This window comes from Poromitra crassiceps, assembly GCF_964638095.1.
Source record: "Poromitra crassiceps genome assembly, chromosome: 2".
NCBI classification, from domain to species: Eukaryota; Metazoa; Chordata; class Actinopteri; order Beryciformes; family Melamphaidae; genus Poromitra; species Poromitra crassiceps.
Window position 1 is genome coordinate 9853499 of NC_139624.1, and position 17436 is coordinate 9870934.

A 17436-nucleotide genomic window follows, 5' to 3' on the forward strand; every position below is an offset into this window, starting at 1 on the left:
TGTCGTGTTGAATCGTATGTCTCTTGCTGCTGTACGTGTTGAATCTGTATGGATGTCTGCTGCTGCTGTACGTGTTGAATCTGTATGTCTCTGCTGCTGTACGTGTTGAATCTGTATGTCTCTGCTGCTGTACGTGTTGAATCTGTATGTCTCTGCTGCTGTACGTGTTGAATCTGTATGTCTCTGCTGCTGTACGTGTTGAATCTGTATGTCTCTGCTGCTGTACGTGTTGAATCTGTATGTCTCTGCTGCTGTACGTGTTGAATCTGTATGTCTGCTGCTGCTGTACGTGTTGAATCTGTATGTCTCTGCTGCTGTACGTGTTGAATCTGTATGTCTCTGCTGCTGTACGTGTTGAATCTGTATGTCTCTGCTGCTGTACGTGTTGAATCTGTATGTCTCTGCTGCTGTACGTGTTGAATCTGTATGTCTCTGCTGCTGTACGTGTTGAATCTGTATGTCTCTGCTGCTGTACGTGTTGAATCTGTATGTCTCTGCTGCTGTACGTGTTGAATCTGTATGTCTCTGCTGCTGTACGTGTTGAATCTGTATGTCTCTGCTGCTGTACGTGTTGAATCTGTATGTCTCTGCTGCTGTACGTGTTGAATCTGTATGTCTCTGCTGCTGTACGTGTTGAATCTGTATGTCTCTGCTGCTGTACGTGTTGAATCTGTATGTCTCTGCTGCTGTACGTGTTGAATCTGTATGTCTCTGCTGCTGTACGTGTTGAATCTGTATGTCTCTGCTGCTGTACGTGTTGAATCTGTATGTCTCTGCTGCTGTACGTGTTGAATCTGTATGTCTCTGCTGCTGTACGTGTTGAATCTGTATGTCTCTGCTGCTGTACGTGTTGAATCTGTATGTCTCTGCTGCTGTACGTGTTGAATCTGTATGTCTCTGCTGCTGTACGTGTTGAATCTGTATGTCTCTGCTGCTGTACGTGTTGAATCTGTATGTCTTCTGCTGCTGTACGTGTTGAATCTGTATGTCTCTGCTGCTGTACGTGTTGAATCTGTATGTCTCTGCTGCTGTACGTGTTGAATCTGTATGTCTCTGCTGCTGTACGTGTTGAATCTGTATGTCTCTGCTGCTGTACGTGTTGAATCTGTATGTCTCTGCTGCTGTACGTGTTGAATCTGTATGTCTCTGCTGCTGTACGTGTTGAATCTGTATGTCTCTGCTGCTGTACGTGTTGAATCTGTATGTCTCTGCTGCTGTACGTGTTGAATCTGTATGTCTCTGCTGCTGTACGTGTTGAATCTGTATGTCTCTGCTGCTGTACGTGTTGAATCTGTATGTCTCTGCTGCTGTACGTGTTGAATCTGTATGTCTCTGCTGCTGTACGTGTTGAATCTGTATGTCTCTGCTGCTGTACGTGTTGAATCTGTATGTCTCTGCTGCTGTACGTGTTGAATCTGTATGTCTCTGCTGCTGTACGTGTTGAATCTGTATGTCTCTGCTGCTGTACGTGTTGAATCTGTATGTCTCTCTGCTGCTGTACGTGTTGAATCTGTATGTCTCTGCTGCTGTACGTGTTGAATCTGTATGTCTCTGCTGCTGTACGTGTTGAATCTGTATGTCTCTGCTGCTGTACGTGTTGAATCTGTATGTCTCTCTGCTGTACGTGTTGAATCTGTATGTCTCTGCTGCTGTACGTGTTGAATCTGTATGTCTCTGCTGCTGTACGTGTTGAATCTGTATGTCTCTGCTGCTGTACGTGTTGAATCTGTATGTCTCTGCTGCTGTACGTGTTGAATCTGTATGTCTCTGCTGTACATGTTGAATCTGTATGTCTCTGCTGTACGTGTTGAATCTGTATGTCTCTGCTGTACGTGTTGAATCTGTATGTCTCTGCTGTACGTGTTGAATCTGTATGTCTCTGCTGCTGTACGTGTTGAATCTGTATGTCTCTGCTGCTGTACGTGTGGAATCTGTATGTCTCTCTGCTGTACGTGTTGAATCTGTATGTCTCTGCTGCTGTACGTGTGGAATCTGTATGTCTCTGCTGCTGTACGTGTTGAATCTGTATGTCTCTGCTGTACGTGTTGAATCTGTATGTCTCTGCTGCTGTACGTGTTGAATCTGTCTGCCTCTGCTGCTGCACGTGTTGAATCTGTATGTCTCTGCTGTACGTGTTGAATCTGTATGTCTCTGCTGCTGTACGTGTGGAATCTGTATGTCTCTGCTGCTGTATGTGTGGAATCTGTATGTCTCTGCTGTACGTGTTGAATCTGTCTGCCTCTGCTGCTGCACGTGTTGAATCTGTATGTCTCTGCTGCTGTACGTGTTGAATCTGTATGTCTCTGCTGCTGTACGTGTTGAATCTGTATGTCTCTGCTGCTGTACGTGTTGAATCTGTATGTCTCTGCTGCTGTACGTGTTGAATCTGTATGTCTCTGCTGCTGTACGTGTTGAATCTGTATGTCTCTGCTGCTGTACGTGTTGAATCTGTATGTCTCTGCTGCTGTACGTGTTGAATCTGTATGTCTCTGCTGCTGTACGTGTTGAATCTGTATGTCTCTGCTGCTGTACGTGTGGAATCTGTATGTCTCTGCTGCTGTACGTGTGGAATCTGTATGTCTCTGCTGCTGTACGTGTTGAATCTGTATGTCTCTGCTGCTGTACGTGTTGAATCTGTATGTCTCTGCTGCTGTACGTGTTGAATCTGTATGTCTGCTGCTGCTGTACGTGTTGAATCTGTATGTCTCTGCTGCTGTACGTGTTGAATCTGTATGTCTCTGCTGCTGTACGTGTTGAATCTGTATGTCTCTCTGCTGTACGTGTTGAATCTGTATGTCTCTGCTGCTGTACGTGTTGAATCTGTATGTCTCTGCTGCTGTACATGTTGAATCTGTATGTCTCTGCTGCTGTACGTGTTGAATCTGTATGTCTGCTGCTGCTGTACGTGTTGAATCTGTATGTCTCTGCTGCTGTACGTGTTGAATCTGTATGTCTCTGCTGCTGTACGTGTTGAATCTGTATGTCTCTCTGCTGTACGTGTTGAATCTGTATGTCTCTGCTGCTGTACGTGTTGAATCTGTATGTCTCTCTGCTGTACGTGTTGAATCTGTATGTCTCTGCTGCTGTACGTGTTGAATCTGTATGTCTCTCTGCTGTACGTGTTGAATCTGTATGCCTCTGCTGCTGTACGTGTTGAATCTGTATGTCTCTGCTGCTGTACGTGTTGAATCTGTATGTCTCTGCTGCTGTACGTGTTGAATCTGTATGTCTCTGCTGCTGTACGTGTTGAATCTGTATGTCTCTGCTGCTGTACGTGTTGAATCTGTATGTCTCTGCTGCTGTACGTGTTGAATCTGTATGTCTCTGCTGCTGTACGTGTTGAATCTGTATGTCTCTGCTGCTGTACGTGTTGAATCTGTATGTCTCTCTGCTGTACGTGTTGAATCTGTATGTCTCTGCTGCTGTACGTGTTGAATCTGTATGTCTCTGCTGCTGTACGTGTTGAATCTGTACGCCTCTGCTGCTGTACGTGTTGAATCTGTATGTCTCTGCTGCTGTACGTGTTGAATCTGTATGTCTCTGCTGCTGTACGTGTTGAATCTGTATGTCTCTGCTGCTGTACGTGTTGAATCTGTATGTCTCTGCTGCTGTACGTGTTGAATCTGTATGTCTCTGCTGCTGTACGTGTTGAATCTGTATGTCTCTCTGCTGTACGTGTTGAATCTGTATGTCTCTGCTGCTGTACGTGTTGAATCTGTATGTCTCTCTGCTGTACGTGTTGAATCTGTATGTCTCTGCTGCTGTACGTGTTGAATCTGTATGTCTCTCTGCTGCTGTACGTGTTGAATCTGTATGTCTCTGCTGCTGTACGTGTTGAATCTGTATGTCTCTGCTGCTGTACGTGTTGAATCTGTATGTCTCTGCTGCTGTACGTGTTGAATCTGTATGTCTCTCTGCTGTACGTGTTGAATCTGTATGTCTCTGCTGCTGTACGTGTTGAATCTGTATGTCTCTGCTGCTGTACGTGTTGAATCTGTCTGTCTCTGCTGCTGTACGTGTTGAATCTGTATGTCTCTCTGCTGTACGTGTTGAATCTGTATGTCTCTGCTGCTGTACGTGTTGAATCTGTATGTCTCTCTGCTGCTGTACGTGTTGAATCTGTATGTCTCTGCTGCTGTACGTGTTGAATCTGTATGTCTCTGCTGCTGTACGTGTTGAATCTGTATGTCTCTGCTGCTGTACGTGTTGAATCTGTATGTCTCTCTGCTGTACGTGTTGAATCTGTATGTCTCTGCTGCTGTACGTGTTGAATCTGTATGTCTCTGCTGCTGTACGTGTTGAATCTGTCTGTCTCTGCTGCTGTACGTGTTGAATCTGTATGTCTCTCTGCTGTACGTGTTGAATCTGTATGTCTCTCTGCTGTACGTGTTGAATCTGCTGAGCTCAAATTCCTGCGCCGCTGCCTTTGAAACAATAACAACAGCAGCGCTAGTTGCTAGCTCGTTGCTACACACTGAAAACGATTGATTTGGATTATGCAATGAAGCCAGCCTGCATGGTACGTTCGGTGGATGGCTGTAAAGAGCCTTTTCCCCCTCCAGTCCACAGTGAAAGCGTTCCCAGCCAGACTCTCCCAGTCCCTTTGCTGGGAGAGTCTGGCAAGCGAGACTAGGTGTGTGGTAACGAGCTTGGTACTGTGTTAGCTTACATTAGCTTTATGCTGCTCCTGGAGAGCATCAGCATTGCATGACAGACTCGGTCAGACAACGTCAGTGTTGGGATCGCACGTACCACTTTATTCAACGAGACTACTTGTCAACCACAACAATGCCTGGTCTCTATATACGGCACTATCATCTCTCCACATACGTAGATCGTAGTTTTGACACACGTCTGTTACTGAAGAGACAAGTTATTTGTGCGGAGGCAGACTGGGACTATAGCACTAACGTAAATCAACCTGTTGCCGTAAATTAATATAAGCAAGATAAATATGAAGCACCACCCAGTGGATTCATCTGTTCCCGCAAACCAAATAATGTTCCAAAAGCAATGTAGTATAGGCATATTTGAGGCTGTTACATACTGCATTCATTGATACTGCATCAGTAGAGCTGCAGCCTATAGCCTTTAATGATCTCCTGGAGGCTGATAAGACTGGTGCACTTACATCAAAAGCTTTAACCTGTCCATATGAAGAGTGTGACTGGAATACATATAGGCTACATTAGATCAGTGGATCTCAAAGTGGGCTCCTTGGGCGGGTTCCATAACTTCCAGGGGTCCCCAGTGAAAAAGGTAATAATTTACTTTCACTGGAATTCCAACCATAAGTAACAATGACAGAATGTATGACTATTTTGATCATGTCTTTCATAGACTTTGTGTAATAGAATGCCAAAATTACACCTCCTTCCGGGTTCGGTATGCGACCTAAGGGATTTCATTCCCCAAGCATGTTCCCATCATAGACATTTAGAAAAATCATTATAAAAACAGCTGTTTGATCAAGCCAAGCGATCCAGCTGTCCAGGGGTTCCCAAACTTTTCCGTCCAAGTACCACTGCGTACCAAACCACATTTCCCAGGGACCACTTCCACGGCCCCCCAATAAAATAAAATTGGCTGATTTAACCATCAAAGCAGATATAGCTGGGGAGCTATCAGCCCGCACACTCACCGGATAAACAAAGTTTTAGGTGCAAGGCACAAGAGATTCAATAAGTAGTAGAGAAGGAGCCAGCACTCGATGATGTCCTTTTGAGGGTTTTTATTCCTGTTACAATGTACGCGTTTCAGCAGTAGCCTTCGTCAGCGTTTTATTTATACAGCGCTGATTTAACCATGCAATAGCAGCAGAAAGGCTAAATGACAATAAAAGGCTACTAGCTGGTTCAAAGCGGAGGGGGGGCACTTAATTGCAAATAGCGCCCAGACTGCTAGACGAAGCCCTTAGCAAAGACATAGCAACTCCTTCATCAATGAGCCGCACATTTTTTAGGTATGGTATGTCTATAGGAGTTTATAGATTGTGCCTATAGATTCAGCAAGCACAATAATCATAGAAAAATAACATAATTAATCTCGTTTTTAAATGACACAAAGACACCATGATATGACAATATATTACATCTCGTTATATAGCCTACTCGTTATATAATATTTAGTCCTATCTGCTGCAGTTCATTTTAATGTATGCATAAATAATGTTGGGATATCCCTGGGTTTCCAATGGTTTAAACATGTGAAGTGAATGCTTCCAAGATACCCTTATTTCCCATGACATTTGAATGCAGCAATCTGACTACAGCGTCATTCATTTATGGGTAATGTAGTTTATTGCTACGTGTACGTATCGTATCGAACCCGGGAGGAAACTACAACTCCCACATTCCCTAATGCGGAAGTAGCGCAACACAATATCCCAGTAACTTCCCAAGTAGATTTTCAAGCAGAAAATCGTTCAATATAGACGAGGAAAATGTCTCATATCGTAAAGAAAAGGAAATTAGATAAGAATAGGCAGGACAGCCTGTACTTTGACAGCTATTCCGACGTGACTATCCACGAAGAGATGATAGCAGACCACGTCCGGACCAACACGTACCGCATGGGGATACTGAGGAACAGCGAGTCCATACGGGGGAAAGTGGTGCTGGATGTGGGGGCAGGAACCGGCGTGTTGAGCGTGTTCTGCGTGCAGGCCGGTGCTAAGAAGGTGTACGCCGTGGAAGCCTGCTCCATCGCCGAGGAGGCGGTGAAGATCGTCAAACAGAACCAGATGGAGGACAAAATTGAAGTCATACGAGGCACCGTGGAGACAGTGGACCTACCTGAGATGGTAAGGCTGGCCAATATATCGATAGGCTATAGCCTGTCGAATCGATATCGTGCTATGAGACTTGTATCATATTGGATGTTGGTGTCTTAAAGGCTGCAGTGCATTACAGTAAAGTGGTGTCATTTTCTGAACTCAGCAGACTGTTCTAGCTGCTCTATTATTTGCCTTTACCCACTTATTCATTATTAAGTCATTATATCCACATTACTGATGATTATGTATCAAAAATCTCATTGTGTCAATATTTTGTCAAGACACCAATAGCCTACAATATTGTCCCAATATCGATATTGAGCTATTTGGACAAGTAGCCTACATCCTTGTTTTAGTGTGCTTTAAAGAGCATGGTGCAGGTTAGATACCACTTTGCATTAATATGTGGAACTTTTATTATGTAACAATTAGGATTCTCTTTTGTTCTCCCCCCCCACACATAACTGCACTGGTTTTTGTGAAGCATCTGGCACGCGCAGCACATAAAAAGCCACAAATCTAACAATAACACCTGTGACGATTTTAATACACAATAATCATTAAATGCTCCCTCGGATCATTACCTCCGTACACCCAGCGTCTGTCCCGGTCTGTCCGTCCGTCGAGAGCCGCTCACAGCAGTAAATCCTCCCCTCTCTGGAGCTAAAACGTCAGTGCCGAAATGCATTCTGGGCAGTGTTGAATTATCGTACCAGAGGATGGTCAAAATGATCATTGTTGGAGGTAAATTAATGTACAAATACGATAATTATCGTACGTCTGGTGGTGCAGGGTTTCCGTTGTCCCGTAATTGCAGGACATTGGCCTTTAAAATTCATTTAAAAAAATGAAAATGAAAATCTGCAGGACACCGTGTCCTGTAACTTATCTCCCGACGCAATTAATTGTAACCCTGGGTTAAATCCCCCGAGTTATAATGGCCATACGTTAAGAATATTGACCTGTAACTTTATAGTTTGGTAACACTGTCAAACAGCTCCACACGTGGTGTGACAAACTAACTTGCTAGTATTGCTCGTCTTTAAAGGGGGACTAACCCCCCAGATATGTATCAGAACAGTGATTTGAAAATACCTATGGAAAAAACCAAGAAATGACATATGCTCTTGTCTATACTAGACTCTTTGGCTGTGTTCAAGTCAAGATTTTTTTTCGGAAATCGACGCCATTACAGTTTGCCTACTGCCTCAAAAATAATTTATTTGAGAGGGGCAATATCTTTATAAATATCAACAACTAGCCAACGCTGGTGGCCTGTTTGGAAAGAGCTTTGCTCAAAATGGTTGAAAGTTATATCAATTTGGTAATTCAGTGGCGAACTAGAAATTTAATTATTTTTCTGCATGTATCTCTATGGCAGCGTGTCAAACTACGTTACGAGAGCAAAGTGACGTGGGCTCGTTACAGCAGCACACCGCACAATACAACAAACCCCCCGTTCTGGGGTAACACAATGCGAGATTTCTCTACGTCATTCCCTCGTCCAAGTTGCCATATAGTCCCTTTTTCATTTTAGTTTGGGGGCTTTTCGTGATTCTTGTTAAAAGTTGTGCAAAAGTTTTCCTCTCAGCGCAGTGCAGGCTGCGCCTCCTCCCTCCTGCCAGACCCCCGGCTGGCGAAACAGCCTGCTGCATGCATGGGGCGCTCTGTAACCTCACGGAGCAACAAACAAACACAGACAGAAATAGCTGGTGTGCGATTTTTCTGCTCAATACAGTCTGAGATTGGGTACAGGATTGAGGGAATCCCGCATCTGTTTGCGAAGGTGCGACTGGACAGGACGCTTTTCACAGACGGGCACAGTAGCTGAGTAGCCTGCTATAGTCGGAGCTAGGGATGTCGACGGTTAACCGTTAACCGGTTAACCGCCGACAACGTCATTGGTCGGTTAAGCATGTCGGTCAAACGGTTAATTTGCATATTAAATTGGCATACAACGTGTTGCCAATATGGTGTTTTTTTTCCCTCCTTCGCGGTAAGCAACAATGTTAACTAGCCTAAGTAGTTACTGTAGCAGCATTATATAGGAATTAAAAGCTCCTGCCACTGCCAGAACAACATTCATTTAGAGAAAGGCTTTTCCAAATGGAAAAGCAGTGTGCACTGTCCGCCTCTCCCCCCGCGTGCGAGATGTGCTCTGTGATAAACTCAGCTCCACACATGCGCCACACCCCCGCCTCCCCTCTGCTTTGACCAGACGGGAGAAGACGCCCTGCCCTGTGCAGAGTTCAGACTACAGCGAGCCAGTCAGTCATGCTCCTTCTGTGTTCCAGCCGCGCTGTCATGAGACCATGAGGTTACTTTCAATGACGCGTTTCAAAACAAGCTGCGTCTTCCACATCGAGTCACTGAGGAATCCACACTTTTACCGTAAATTGAGTTCTCTCCGGGTCTGTCTGTCTCTCAGGTGTAATAATCCCACAACGATTACAGCAAGAGTGAGAATGCTCTTCTAAACACATCGGCTATTAATATATAATTATTTCTCTGCATCTCATATTAGATCGGTAAAAAGTTTGGACAGCCTGCCTCATTTGTTCATCCTCGCGAGTCCCGCAATGCTGACAGCTGTCAGCGTGCGGACTTGCTGCACTCGTCGTCATGTCGTGCAGCCGGACACACAGAGAGCATACAGCCCTCGTCGCAGATAAAGAGAGAGAGGGAGAAGCGTGGAGAGTAGGGATGCACCGATCGATCGGCACGTGACCGGAAATGGCCGATTTTCACGTGATCGGCCTCGATCGGTGATCTGTTCCGGTCACTCTAAATAGCCGATTCTGTGAGCCGATTTTCACATGACGTGCGCGCACCCCAAAGCACCGAGACAGGCACCCAGCCACCACACCACACACGCCAGCATACCTTCCTCGTTGTGGATTTTTTTCACCGTCAGTGAAGTAGACAAAGCTCGCAGTTTGTCACACATGCTAGTCGAAAATAAGCCGTGGAGACAGAGATGCGGCCGTGTCCCGCTCGGCTGGAGTCCAGTCAGAGCGGCTCGCTTCACCTCACTGGCCCCTCTCTCTCTGCTCTCTCTCCCCGGGAAGCGGTGCTCCAGCAACCCGCCACCGCGCACAGCCGGCTTGGCGAGGTGAACGCGAGCATTGTGTCGAGTATAACCATTCCCCGACCTGCTTTTCCATTCCACATCAGCGCTGCTGCCTCAGCCTGTCAAGTCATGTTGTAACGTGACGTGGATACAGGAGAGACTATTTGTTTCGTATTGCAAATAGAACGACATGAGAACGACGGACATAATAATAAAAATGCATCGGACTCACAAGTGTGCAACGTTTTCTGTGCGTGACTATATTTTTTCGGATGGCAGATAAAAATACGCATACCAAACTTCGGACTGTGTGTAAACTCCGCCTGATATTCAGACTGAAGATCGTTACTGTAACTCATAAACTCATTTCCCCTCTACTCAAGAGGACTGGTCTGGAGCCAGTCTATAAACTCCTTGTCCATGGATCATTTTGATGTTCTGTTGCACCTGTTTTCTTTTGGAAAAGTAAATGCATGATAGCTGTGGGATATAGGCTATTGGATTTAATTTAATTTTTGTATTCATTGTATTTGCACAAAAAAGCTCTGTCCAGTAGCCTAACCTGGAACACTTTTATTTTGAGATGTGTTTGAGTGAGAAGGTCCTACTTCATGCAAATGATAAGAATTGTTTATTTGTTTATTTGGATCCCCATTAGATGTAAGAATTGTTCTATGAATCTTAATTTTTAAACAAAGTTACAAAAACGTTTGTGTAAGCTGTCAATTGTTGTTTTTATAAAAAAAAATCGGAATCGGCAAAAATCGGTATCGGCAAGTGAGACTATTCAAAAATCGGAAATCGGAATCGGCCAAGAAAATGGCAATCGGTGCATCCCTAGTGGAGAGGGAAGCAAACTATTTTTTTGCACATCTCAAAAGCAGGTAAACCACTGTTGAATTAGTGAGAATGTCAGAAGGAGAGAGCAATAAGCGCTTCGTCAGTGCGCCCTGCAGCGTGAAGGCTTGGGGCGGTGTCTTGATGTGCTATTCAAAGTGGAAATTCGTTCAATTAGCGACACGTTTCGTTCTGAGCTTTTAAAATTAGTTTCTGCTGGTTTTATTAGACTATTTACGACACATGCAGTAAGATAATTCATTTAAGAATTGTGAGCGTGAGTATGGGTTTTTTCCCTCCGTATTTCCCCCTTCTGCAAATGCGTGCAGCTCCTCATAGCCTATCCGAGGAATGTTTTTGTTTAGATGGCTGGAGGATTTAACTTGTCTTCTCGTTTTGTTAATGTGTTTTTTTCTGCTTGTAGATGTAAAAATAAACGCTTTCTACTGAAAAAAAATCAAGCATTTGGTAGGCCTAAGGTTTAATGGGGCACAGACAGTAAAATAGCGCATTTTAATCTTCTCGGTTAACCGACAGTTGTCGGCTAATGAGTGTCGGTTGTCGGTCAAGAAAAATTATGATTTTCGACATCCCTAGTCGGAGCGAGGCGAGTGTCTCTCAGGGCTACTCAGGGCACAGCTGCAGATATCTCCTCCTCCTCCTCCGCGCATTCAGTCTGTCCAAAATCAATACCGATATAATCTCAGTAGGAGGGATGCAGGGAAATATACAGTAGCCGATGTGTTTAGAGAAGCTTTGTCACGTTGTCACGTCGTAGTATAGCGTTATATTTTACATGTGCGCTAAACTGCGACGATATTTCTTTGCGGAAATATCAGACTGCTCTCTCTGCTCTCAGAGCACAGAGAGCCCAGCTGCTGCTGCGCGCGCCCCCGGAGCTTGGGGCTCGTCCATGAGGTTTACAGTACGACTCTCTCCCGCCTGCCTGGGCTGGAGACAGTGCTTACAACTCGGACTGATAAGATAAACATCATCATTCGAGCTTATCCAGGTAAGATATTAATAAAGTAATGACACATTCAGCGGGAAACTAACTATAATTAAGACATGTGCCAACTTTGACGACGTTTGGTTCAGTATTTTAAGAGCAAACTTCAATAGGAATAGGCTTGGAGTTCTGAGGAGCCGAAAGGGTACAGGGGGGGGTAGGGGAGTAATTATCTTGAAATCCCATAGTCTTTGGGGACAACCTGACGTCAGGTTGTACCAAATATCCCATTCATTTGAGAAAAAAAATAAGCAGTGTTCGACCTTTAGAGGGCGCTTATGCCAGATATGCTGCTGAAAAATGATACAAATGGTCAAATGGCAACAGTTTGGTGTCAAATGTGGAAATTTTGACCAGAATTCTTCACACATCACCCCCAAAGTCATATATATTGGTTAAAAGCTGAAAAAAAGTGTTTTGGGGGTTAGTTACACTTTAAGTGCTTCTGATTGGTCAGTCTAGAGGTACATCAAGTTTCTCTAAAATGCTATTGGCTAATGGGGCGGCTGGGCGGGACTGAGTGTTGGGGTCTCTCTCCTCTGAGAGAGCCTGGTGACGTGAGGTTAGGTTTTGACAGTAGTACAGTGACAGGAGTTTATGTGTGTCAGTGTGTGTGCTGCTGTGCACTGATGATATAGCGCGTGTGTTTTCCTCTTAACGTAGCGCTAGCTACCCAAAGCAAGCCAAGTCTACTATTTTCTAGTACTCTACAATTAGCCATTTACCCATTTACCATTAGCCTGACTCATTTGTAGTAAGTCTGTTTGTATGCCTAAAGTTTTGCATGCTATGCTATGCTATCATCTGAGAACTCGTCCCAACGTCTGCTGTAGCCTGATGCTAATGTAGAGGCTATAGTGTTTTCCACCTGCTTGTTAACGTAGAGGCTATAGTGTTTTCCACCTGCTTGTTAACGTAGAGGCTATAGTGTGTTCTGCCTGCTTGCTAACGTGGAGCATAGTGTGTTCTGCCTGCTTGCTAACGTAGAGGCTATAGTGTTTTCCGCCTGCTTGCTAACGTGGAGGATAGTGTGTTCTGCCTGCTTGCTAACGTAGAGGCTATAGTGTTTTCTGCCTGCTTGCTAACGTGGAGGCTAGTGTGTTCTGCCTGCTTGCTAACGTGGAGGCTAGTGTTTTCTGCCTGCTGGCTAACGTGGAGGCTAGTGTTTTCTGCCTGCTTGCTAACGTGGAGGCTAGTGTTTTCTGCCTGCTTGCTAACGTGGAGGCTAGTGTTTTCTGCCTGCTTGCTAACGTAGAGGCTATAGTGTTTTCCACCTGCTTGCTAACGTGAAGGCTAGTGTGTTCTGCCTGCTTGCTAACGTGGAGGCTAGTGTGTTCTGCCTGCTTGCTAACGTGGAGGCTAGTGTGTTCTGCCTGCTTGCTAACGTGGAGGCTAGTGTGTTCTGCCTGCTTGCTAACGTGGAGGCTAGTGTTTTCTGCCTGCTTGCTAACGTGGAGGCTAGTGTGTTCTGCCTGCTTGCTAACGTGGAGGCTAGTGTGTTCTGCCTGCTTGCTAACGTGGAGGCTAGTGTTTTCTGCCTGCTTGCTAACGTGGAGGCTAGTGTGTTGTGCCTGCTTGCTAACGTGGAGGCTATAGTGTTTTCCACCTGCTTGCTAACGTGGAGGCTAGTGTGTTCTGCCTGCTTGCTAACGTGGAGGCTAGTGTTTTCTGCCTGCTTGCTAACGTGGAGGCTAGTGTTTTCTGCCTGGACGAGATGACCAGATGGACCATCGCCAAACCAGATAGCACAACGTGTGACGGGGAAAAGCACAGTTGCATCTCTGGAAATGATAGGTTAATTGAGTCTTATTGGCTGTTTATACTTTCAAATAAAAAAATTATAAATCTACATGCCTAATTATTTCATTCTTCATATAGCGCCTATATCAATTGTTTTTTAGCTCAATAAACACAGATTTAATGTGTGTCCTGAATTTATCCCCGTTGTCCTGTATTTGAAATCTTAAAGGACACGTCCTGCAGAAACACTGGTCTGGTGTTTTGGAAAGTTTTCTGCTGTACACATTGACTGTATATTATTATTATTACAGTAAGTACAGTAGCCCAAGTGTCATCACAGGCAGGGCTGGTGACTGCGCCCGTTTTACTCGCATATGCGACTAAAAATAGAACAGTGCGAATTGTAAAATGCCTTTTGGGGCACGTGTGCGAGTACAGAATTCGACCTTCAATATATATGTACTTTTTTTTCAGAGCCTTAAAAATCAAAATCAGAACGGCATTAAAGTTGAGAGCCTGTGTCCCAGTTCACTTGAAGGCAACACAGCGTTGCCTTGAACCAATGGTGACTGGTGAAAAAAAGCAGGTGATCTCTCATCAGCGGAAAAACAAGCAGCTTGCAGCTTCCTCCCAGTGCTCCACAGAAAAAATGTCTAGCCGTCCTCATCCGTCCAAAGTGTGGGAGCATTTCACCCACAATAATGTGAAATGCAAAATCTGCTAAATAAGCTGAACTCGCTTATCATGGCAGAACGAGTATGATGCACGAGCATCTCAAAAGGAAGCACTTTGTGGCGAATGCAGATGAAGGCTAATTAGCTTGTTAGCTCACTGGCAACCGCAACGTTAAGTTTGAGCTGCTAACGTTAGCTATTGCGTTAAAAGCCTGATGTAACGTTGTCATCATAGCAACGTTAAGATCATGTGTTGCTGACGGGAATACTGGAAACCTCATTTTACTCCGCAGTTTGCACTCTACTTACTACATTTAAAAATGTGTTTGATGCCTGAGAAGACTGAAACAATTTATTTTTGTTGATATTTTGGTTGCATACATAGTGAATAGTTTTTGGTTCCATTTCCATTCCACGTAGTAGTGCCCTAATTTTATTTTGCATTATTCATTCAATGGATAGTACATATTTCATTGCACTATATGTTTTCAATTTCAATGTGTACTATTTAGCAGTTTTGCAATTTGCACTATTACATTTATTACATTACAAGCACATTGATGCCAGAAATAAATATTCTGCTACATGCTCTAAACTTTAAAGTTCATGAAAATATTATTTTTGAGTGAATTATCATCTTAATTGTCTTTATTTTTATTTGGCACATGCTTAAAACAACTTGAAGCTAAATTTAGAAGCTAAATCAGAGCGATTGAGAAATTGTGCGATATGCTGACTAGTCAACTATCAAAATAATCGTTTGTGGCAGCCCTAATTTAAAGAGAGAGAGAGTAGTCATAGTGCCCAGTGCCCACGGAAGTCCACAATGCTTGCGAGCCTGCAAGGTAATAACGTAGGCTACTAGCCTACTTTTTTATGAAAGACTTGGATGCGCAACACCAAACTTTTCAGCAAGCTCCTGAAATGGACCAAGTGATGCTCGTAAGAATAGTGCTGCTCTGTTTATTCTCAACAGAAAAACTCCGCGGCTCCGCCTACCTGCATCTCTCTCTCTCCCCCCCTCCCTCACGTGTCGGGGAGGGCGAGCTACGGCTGCATGTAAACGGGAATATTAGTGGATTATTCATTTAGTCGGAATATTGTCATTTTCCGAATATGGGCAAAAAGCGGAATATTGTGTGCGTGTAAACGTAGTCACTGAAGCCACATGTACTCTCCTCTCTAGATTACGCTCTCTGCACTCTCTCTGCAGCCCGCACACGTCTAGGATTGATTATTTTATTTTATTTATTTTATTTGTACTCTCTCTGCACTCTTGTTCTACAGGTTTGTGAATTTAATTTGAGGAATGTAACTTGCCGTTTTGAAAATATACCTCAGTTGCACATGAATTCACTTTAAAACGTAGTGTACGTTTCATATTCAAATAAATGTTATTTGTTTAAAAATGTCTCCTAATATCCCTTTATTAAGGAGAAATCCATATTTAATACATTTTTTTATCATGCCCCTAAAATTATTTGTGTGCACCTAGACCAGCCCTGGTCACAGGTGTTATCTGCACAGATGGCTTTTTTTATGTGCATTATAATGCCACCTTTTTCTCCATATTTCTGCCCTGGGGACATGTTTTATTTTTATTAATTAATAAATAAATAAAAATTGGGGGGGGGGGGGGGGGGTATTTTCACAAGAATCTTGAGAATCTGTTTTTTTACCTGCACCACGCTCTTTAAGTGTACTTGTGGTGACATCTCACATGGCTTTGACTTAGAATGGAACATTTAGCGGCTAAATGTCAGTTGTAATTTTATCCCATTAGAAAATACTATATATATATATATATTGTGTATCGCCATTCAGGCTAAAAGTACCATCATCTTTTTCTTCTTCTCCACATTGCCCAGGTGGAGGTGATCGTGAGCGAATGGATGGGGTATGCCCTGCTGCACGAGTCCATGCTCAACTCGGTCCTCTACGCCCGGGACAAGTGGCTGAAGCCGGGTGGCCTCATTCTGCCCTCCAAAGCCGAACTGTACATCGCCCCCGTCAGCGACCCGGTGGCCGAGGACCGCTTGAACTTCTGGTGCACCGTCAAGGACCAGTACGGCGTGGACATGTCCTCCATGTCCGACTTCGCCCGGCGCTGCATCATGAACTCGGACATCACGGTGAACGCGGTGACCGTGGAGGACGTGCTCTCCCACCCCGCCCGCTTTGCCGAGCTGGACCTGTACTCGGTGACGGCCGCCGAGCTGCAGGCGGTGAGCGGCCAGTTTGCGTGCGAGTGCTTCGGCTCGGCCACGGTGAACGCGCTGTGTGTCTGGTTCACCGTGACCTTCCCGTGCGCGGACAAGCCGGCGCTGGTGCTCTCCACGTCGCCGTTCAAGCCCGAGACGCATTGGAAGCAGGCGGTGCTCTACCTGGACGCGCCCGTGGACGTGGTGCAGGACACCCGGGTGACCGGGGAGGTCCGCATGTACCCCTCGGAGCAGAGCGCCCGCCATATATGCATCCACCTGGACTACACGATAGGCCAGCAGAAAAGACACTCCAAGACCTTCTCCATCCCGGACTGGAGCTCAGAGGCTCAGCAGCAGTAGCATGGTGGTTGGGCTTTTAATGATGTCAACATTCATATTCACGTTCACCAAACTCTAAGCTATGGCAAAGTCCTGCATCTTATCCCGCTCGATAAAGGCTTGAAAATAAAATATCTGCATCAGCCTAAAAAGAACATTTCCACCAATATGACAGGCCGATCAAAAATAACACTTGAATTATGCCTAAACCAAACCTGTAGGATGAAGCTTAGTTTATATAGATAGATAGATAGATAGATAGATAGATAGATAGATAGATACATAGATACATAGATACATAGATACATAGATACATAGATAGATAGAAAGATAAAATGTTACACAAATAAAAAATATGGCATGTTTTACATAACCAAAGTTGAAGTAGTTTTCTTATTTTGCTCAGTGAATGTGTACATTTTGTAAAGCATTGTGTTTATGTCTGTATCTGGCAGTGGGCCATCACGATAAGAGTAGGCATAATAAAATGTTAATTTCTCTACAGGTGAGACTTGATGTTCTCTGAAATTAGGTGGACCAAAAATTGCACATAATCAGTATCGGCATCGGAAGTCGGTGCAAAAGCAAAAGCTTTTTTTCCTTCGGCCAAAAGAGTTGGAAAATATCGGATATCGGCAAAACAGATCCCAATATTGTGCATCGCCACTCTCTGGGATAAAGTGGAGTGATGACTGACAGCATTATGTGTGTAAGCTGGTCACTCTGATGAATGACTGGATTAGATGGAGCTGACCATGGTCCTGAATACTCTCTCCTCAGGGTTTTTC

General features: G+C 44.5%; 1 protein-coding gene across 1 annotated transcript in view; it reads left to right on the plus strand.

Moving 5' to 3' along the window:
- Positions 1-16669, plus strand: part of prmt6 (protein arginine methyltransferase 6) — a gene marked incomplete at both ends in the record, with an annotated part of 20835 nt that extends 4166 nt beyond the window's left edge. Inside the window, one exon of the mRNA XM_083660787.1 lies at positions 15974-16669. Coding sequence (XP_083516913.1) covers positions 15974-16669 — 696 coding nt within the window. The remainder of the gene's footprint in view (positions 1-15973) is intronic.
- Positions 16670-17436: the final 767 nt, after the last annotated feature.